The sequence below is a fragment of the Kryptolebias marmoratus genome, unplaced genomic scaffold (assembly GCF_001649575.2).
Source record: "Kryptolebias marmoratus isolate JLee-2015 unplaced genomic scaffold, ASM164957v2 Scaffold227, whole genome shotgun sequence".
Taxonomy (NCBI): domain Eukaryota; kingdom Metazoa; phylum Chordata; class Actinopteri; order Cyprinodontiformes; family Rivulidae; genus Kryptolebias; species Kryptolebias marmoratus.
The window spans coordinates 1-6,861 of record NW_023665961.1 but is presented as its reverse complement, the minus strand read 5'-3'; the positions used below and the strand labels follow the sequence as shown (position 1 = coordinate 6,861).

The window sequence follows — 6,861 nt, the reverse complement described above, 5'->3', positions numbered from 1 at the left end:
TTGATTGATTCCTGACTTCAGCTGACTGGGGGATTTTATCTGTTTGTACAATGCAGTTTACAGCCTCAGTCAGCTGAAGTTAAAACGGTATGGGAATTAAAATATGAGAAAAGCAGAGATTTCTTCAATTATTTGCTTTTTATTTCATTGCAAATAATTAAAACCCAACAGTTCCTGTTTTTAATACCAACTTTAATTCTTTGGTTATTAGATTATTAGGTTATTAGAACAAACAGTAGTACAAAATACAATCCCAGATTATTATGACCTTTTTAAATATATATATAATTGACCTTTTTCAGTTCATCTTAGAAACAAACAAACAAGAAAAAAAAAAACCCAAAACATAAGTCATAGGTTGTTTTTTGATTGTAAACTTGTGTAAGAGAGAAACCAGAAAAATGTACTTTACGCAATAAAGTCTGTCTACTTTATCCCTGTTTACTGAGATAATAATCTTAAAAATAATCAATAATCTTAAACTAGAAAAACAATCTCACTTTAAATTCCTTTTATATAGTGCATTCAATATTTCATATATTCCTGAAAATGCATAAAGCCAAATGCAGAAACAACAAACAAAAGAACTAAAGTGCTTCATTGAATTTCCCAAACTACACGTAGCTGATCTAATGAAACTGGTCCCTTTAACTCCTGCACGCCGGGCCNTTATTAGGTTATTAGAACAAACAGTAGTACAAAATACAATCCCAGATTATTATGACCTTTTTAAATATATATATAATTGACCTTTTTCAGTTCATCTTAGAAACAAACAAACAAGAAAAAAAAAAACCCAAAACATAAGTCATAGGTTGTTTTTTGATTGTAAACTTGTGTAAGAGAGAAACCAGAAAAATGTACTTTACGCAATAAAGTCTGTCTACTTTATCCCTGTTTACTGAGATAATAATCTTAAAAATAATCAATAATCTTAAACTAGAAAAACAATCTCACTTTAAATTCCTTTTATATAGTGCATTCAATATTTCATATATTCCTGAAAATGCATAAAGCCAAATGCAGAAACAACAAACAAAAGAACTAAAGTGCTTCATTGAATTTCCCAAACTACACGTAGCTGATCTAATGAAACTGGTCCCTTTAACTCCTGCACGCCGGGCCTCCCTAATCTGCAGCTGTGTGACGATCAGTCATACTGGACCATGGGGTGATCAGACCAGGGAGGCAGGCTGGACAGCTTCTCCTCAGTGGCTGTTTCGATGGGCCATCCCCAGGCTTTAAGGAAGCCAGTCAGATTCATGTTGACAGTCTGAGAGAAGGTCTCAGCGTACAGGTTCATCTTCCCTTTGTTGTCCTTGGGGAAGTTGCTCATTTTGTGGTAGGCAGCAAACACCTTCTTAAAGGCATCCCAGCCAAACTTTTCTTGGAGCTGCATGGACAGAGTGAAAGAAATGAACAAAAAGTATAAATACATTTATTATTTCTCAGCACAGCAGCTGTCTGATCAATTAGAACTGAACTCAACTCCTTTTCAAACCAACTTTTTTAAAACATTATGTATGAATGTGAACAGGGATTTTTGGTTTCTCTACATAGCATGAATCTCTTACCTGCATATAAGTCTCCAGGGCCACCCACATGCTCCAGCTGCTGAGTTGCCTGCCCCCTTTCACATAGTCCTTTGCTCGAGTGTTTCTGTTTTCCACACTCATAGCTGGATGAGCCTGAATCAACCGCAGTGAAACAGTAATTGTGACACATTGTAATTCCACCAAAAAGCTAAACGTTATCACATAACAGGATTCAAACAAGATGAGATGTTTTGAATTTCATGTATAAAAATACACTTCAGTCCAACTTCTGGTTACTTTACCTTTGCCCTGTGGATGCCCAGCACCTCCTCATGCACGTACACTGACCACAGGTTGCAGGTACACTCTGTAGTGTGTGACGGGAACTCCCAGCAGCCCCTCTGCTGGTTATGTCCGAGCTCATGGATGGGACCCCAAATTGCCTTAGTTCTTGCATTTTCAACATTGAGCACCTCATCTGCAGAGGACTCATGTGCCATGATGGGATAACCTGCATGCATCCAACCTGAACAACAACAACAACAAAAAAAAAAAATCAATAAAAACAGATTTTTAGTGGGGACTCATCAGGATATGGGAATTAGGAGCAGCATATGTACTTTCTTCTGAAAGCCAAAAAACCTACCATGAGAAATCTGCACTTCTGATACAAAGCGCTCCTTGCGAGGAAATTTGTGCGGTATGGAAGCCAGGTCAGCAATGGCCCTCATGATGTCATTCCACAGGGCCGCCACCTGATCAGGACGCTCCAGGTTTCGGACAGCTTTGGACGGTACAGTGAGGATGATGTTGTCAAACTCCAACTCTGCCCAGGGGGACGGAGCTGTGCGCAGCAGCGACCAATCCGCTGCAGTTGTCACACCTGGAAACAAACAAACAAAAAAAAAGAAACAACACATGAATGAGTATAGTCATGTTCGAAACAAAAAAACAAATCAAACATATCTTGACGTATTGTGTGAAAATCTTTGAAAAAGTGCCTTTGCAATGATTCAGTGTTCAAACTGCTAGACTAGAATTCCACATAAACACTTCAATACATCTGCAAACCTAACATAGAAGTTGTTGTTTTATATATCAGACATGGAGTCAATACCTTTATGAAAACGTATGCACATTATATTAATTATTTTTTTAAAACAAAAACCTGCATTTCTGCTTTCCTAAACATGTCCTCTTTGATAACATGTAGGATGGACCTAATAGATGGATAAACAATCTTTTTTCATAGATTTTATACATACTGGTACATACAACCATAATGTTGCCTTTGAACAGATTACATAAAAAGACAGATGTCCTGTGGACAGTTTTAGCACACAGTGTGTTTTAGATTAGTAAAAATAAAATTAATGTTTGGCTTTTTATTGAATACTTCTAAATTTTACTTTAGTTGTTTTAGCAAATTTCACTGTTAGATGATTAAAAAACAAACTTTCTCTCCATGAAGAGATAAGATTTTCTCACCCTTTGCTCCCCTATAACCTAGGGGCCCAGACACACTCTTCTATAAACACATCTCACACACCTGATTTATAATAGGGTGCAGGAACAGCCACCTGCACTGTGGCCTCCACCCCTTGCGCCTGTGTTTTGGGTGGAGCCACCAGGTAGATGAGTCCTCCCCACAAGTTCCACACCTGCATCATCTCTGAGGTAACAGGAAATCGCTCATGAACTCGTGGAGGTCTCTTCAGCTCTGCAGCGTTCAGTCGATCTGTTTGACAGCCGATTTGGATCTGCAAACAAATTAAAGCATAGGTTTGGAAATGAGGTTCAGAGCATCCCTAAACTTTTAAATGGTAACTGGCTCTAAAGGAGAAACTTTGTTTTATTTTCCTCTGCCAGCTTATTCTTGACACACATGGGCACATTGCAGTATAACTGTATTTTCCATCTATACAGTTACTGTAAAACAGGTAAGATCCTGAATGTCAGTCTTCTGTAAGCATCTAGCCATGGTCTCACCCACCACCTTCTGGGACTTCTTCTTTGTTGCTCTACTCCGGCAGACCTCAGTCTGGCAATTTGTCTTCAAGGAAAGTCCAAACCAAATTGACAGGAGCAACTTGCACATCAATTTCTTCCAGGTGGAATGAAGGATAAGTAGAAAACGATGGTCTCATGTGGGTATACGTCATGTCACTGGAAACAGTGTGCAACCAGTTCCAAAAAAAATGTGGCAAAGATATTGTTGGTACTCTTACAAGTCTGCATTTACTCCAACAATGCAATACGTACGAGGCAGCAACTACAAACATCATGAATTATGTCATGTTTACATGGTACATGTCCCCAAAACACAAAGAAGTACACCACTGATACACAGCTCTAATGAGACAAATAAAGACAAGCAGCAGCAACACCTATTACACAGAAGTACATCGCAGTATCATGGCTGTACAGACAGAGCATTTGTATACTGTAACACTAGATTGTGTAATATTAGTGTTGGATCACTGACACATAATTGTTTTTAGGGTCTAAACGTCTTGTATACATTTCAAAACTGCTACATTCATGCTACTGAATTTTTCGATATGACCAAAATATCTGTGGCAACCAAGAGTTCCTGGAAATCACAGTCTGTATGCTTGAGTATCAGATGTGTAGAGAGGCGATGTTTTAATGTTATTTTCTTATTTCTTCATATTCCACAGAAATGCAAGGCAAATATACAAAATTGAGACAGTGGTATTAAGTTTTTTTTCTTGTTGTCAATAGGATTTACTAGTATCCTTCAATTTAGGCTACCAAGCAAAACAGCAATAAAAACTTTGACTTAGAGATATTAGCTAAGGTTGTAAGATTATTAGGTTAATAAGTAACTAAACAAACAAACAAAAAGTGTAAAGCTGCATTCCTGCAATCACTGACCTACCAACCAGTCATCTGCAAAAAATAAAAGTTGCAATCAAATGTGCCTGATGTTAGCTGCACTGTGGTGTGAGTTGAATTGGGGGTGGGTTAAAGGGTTTTACACAGGAGTACAAAATCATCAAAATCAACAGCAACAATAATAACCTAACTTTGTGTAAAGTACCTGCCATCCTTTATTGACAATCTCTGCAGGTATGGCGATGTAGGTCTTCATACCAGGAGAGAGATAGAGGCCTGTACTGACCCACTCCTCCCCACCTGTTAAACACACACAAGGGTAGGCAATATCCATCGGTGTGCTGATTAATCAATATAACCTAAAACAGAGTTTTGACTCAATGAATCACATACTGTATTTATTTATATTTAAAAGTTAAAACCTTTTGTGTTCACATCAATCTTGACTTTGTGGTTGTAGACAACCGGCAGCAGTGGGTTATCCTTGATGAGGTGGGGCAGAAGGGCGTCTGGATTTGGGCAAACCTTATACACATCTGCTCCCACACTGAGAAGTAGGTGGTCTTTGGGACTTTTGATGGGGCAGGACGCACTCACCTTGGCAATGAAAGTGAGGGAATGAAGGGTTACGGTTCACACGTTCAAAAAGCATCAACCACCGTAGTTTTGAGCTGTTCCAGAGTCGTGTTTTAAAAGATTTAAATTTCATATTGTGTGCTCACCTGCGGCAGGCCTGATTTCTTTAAGACATCTGTGAGCGTGGCCACCACCTGTTTGTAGGAGCAGCAGTCATGAGCTTTCATGTTCAAGTAGGTGGAGCAGTCGGTGCCCAGCTTCTTGAGATGCTCCTCCTCATGTTTGCTGAGTTCTTCACCCAAGGTTACATGTCTGGCAAAGCGGTGCAGAAGGTGACGGAAGTGGTAGGTGTCTTTGACTGCCTTGCTCGGAACAGGAGCCTTGTATACACCCGAGGGAAGAGTCGCCCCCAACAAGCTCAAACCCATTTTGTTCAGGATTCTGTTCCCTGAAAAACATTAACAATTTGGTGGGATTCCTGGGAGAGCTGTGTGTAAACACATCTGCGAACTTCAATGAAAAAAGGAAACCTAAAAAAAAAAGCAGTGGGTCGAAATTCTTTCACAATGTGTGAAACTGATTACGTCATCCCGAAAATGATAAATTTCAAGTTATTATAGGTAGAATAACAGGTAAAACGTGTTAACACCGTTTCTAGACACTGTACCATATCTGTCCATTTCTATGGGATACAGGAACAATTTAGTTCCTCTTCTAGAACATCCTGTGTTCTGTCTAGGTAAGAGATTCCAGTGTTTTGGTCTTGTACCTCCAGCTACCCACACAGACTGATTCCACCTAGCATAAGCTGCATATTTCACAATAATGAACACATCCTGTTTGTAAAGTTAAAAGGATCTTGTCTAATTTTGTTAATTAAGTTTAATAAATACAAAAGTTTTCTCACTCTTCTTTAAAGTGATCTGCATGAATTGTTGTGAGGGTTTTTATAGAATGGTCCATCAAATACTCATTTTCAACAAAGAGATCCAATCAGTGTGCAAAATGTTAAACCACTGCACAAATCTGAATAAACTCTAAAGTAATCATTAGATGCACATCTACAACAGATTTGAATTAAATTTCATGTTGATGCAAAGCTAATTTTGTTCAAAACCAGAACAGTTTGCAGATGATAAAGTTCGAAACCTAGAATTGTCAGATGTTAGTTTTGGATCCTGCATGGGAGTCTACTGTCCTGCATTTGGCAACTTATTCTACTTTTATCAAACTAATGGCTTCCTTGGTGGCTTAAAATCATCTCGTTGGTCATCCCAAAAGGATTCCAGACAGCTGTATGCTGTTATATTGGCAGTAAAGTTTCACACAAGCATATATTCATTTAGACGGAACCACCAGGAATATACCTGGCTGGCGTGATGTAATCATTTATTCTTGTTATCATACCTGAGAAGTCGGTTAATGGGTTTTGCCCATGATGCGTCTGTGCCCAGTACCAGGCATGTCCACCAATCAGAAGACCTCCTCCCTCCGCTACGAAGTTTTGGATTTCTTCCAGATGGTCATTGGTGTATGCTGTGCACACAAACACACTCAGGTCCTTTTTGAAGCCCGTTTTATCACACTTCAGACCCGACCTGGAAAGCATGTTGAGGGCATTGTTCGGCGCCACACCAACGACGCCCCTGCGGCCCTCATCCAGCCAGTGAAGGGCATTGGACCAAAATGGAGCAAATCCCTGGGTTAAAAACAGCAAATTGCAAGAGAGAGACAAAAAAACATGCTTTTGTTCAATAAAAATGTAAGACTTCTCATATTTATTGCCTTAATCTCTCCAATAATAACAACTTCTCTAAGGTTAACGCCCCAGTAGTTACATAGACTTCACCTCATTCCACAGAAGTCCTTCATGTGTGATCACGATGACCCG

The 6,861-nt window shown here is 39.2% G+C and overlaps 1 protein-coding gene across 1 annotated transcript; it reads right to left on the bottom strand.

The window, feature by feature from the left end:
* Window positions 1-742: 742 nt before the first annotated feature.
* Window positions 743-6,858, bottom strand: LOC108229639 (TRPM8 channel-associated factor homolog; the record flags this gene model as incomplete). The annotated part of the gene is made up of 10 exons (XM_017405306.3): window positions 743-1,393; window positions 1,575-1,688; window positions 1,838-2,061; window positions 2,182-2,418; window positions 3,085-3,295; window positions 4,600-4,694; window positions 4,817-4,991; window positions 5,117-5,418; window positions 6,378-6,669; window positions 6,820-6,858. Coding segments are annotated over 10 exons (1,932 nt in total), but the record flags the coding sequence as incomplete, so codon positions are not given.
* Window positions 6,859-6,861: the final 3 nt, after the last annotated feature.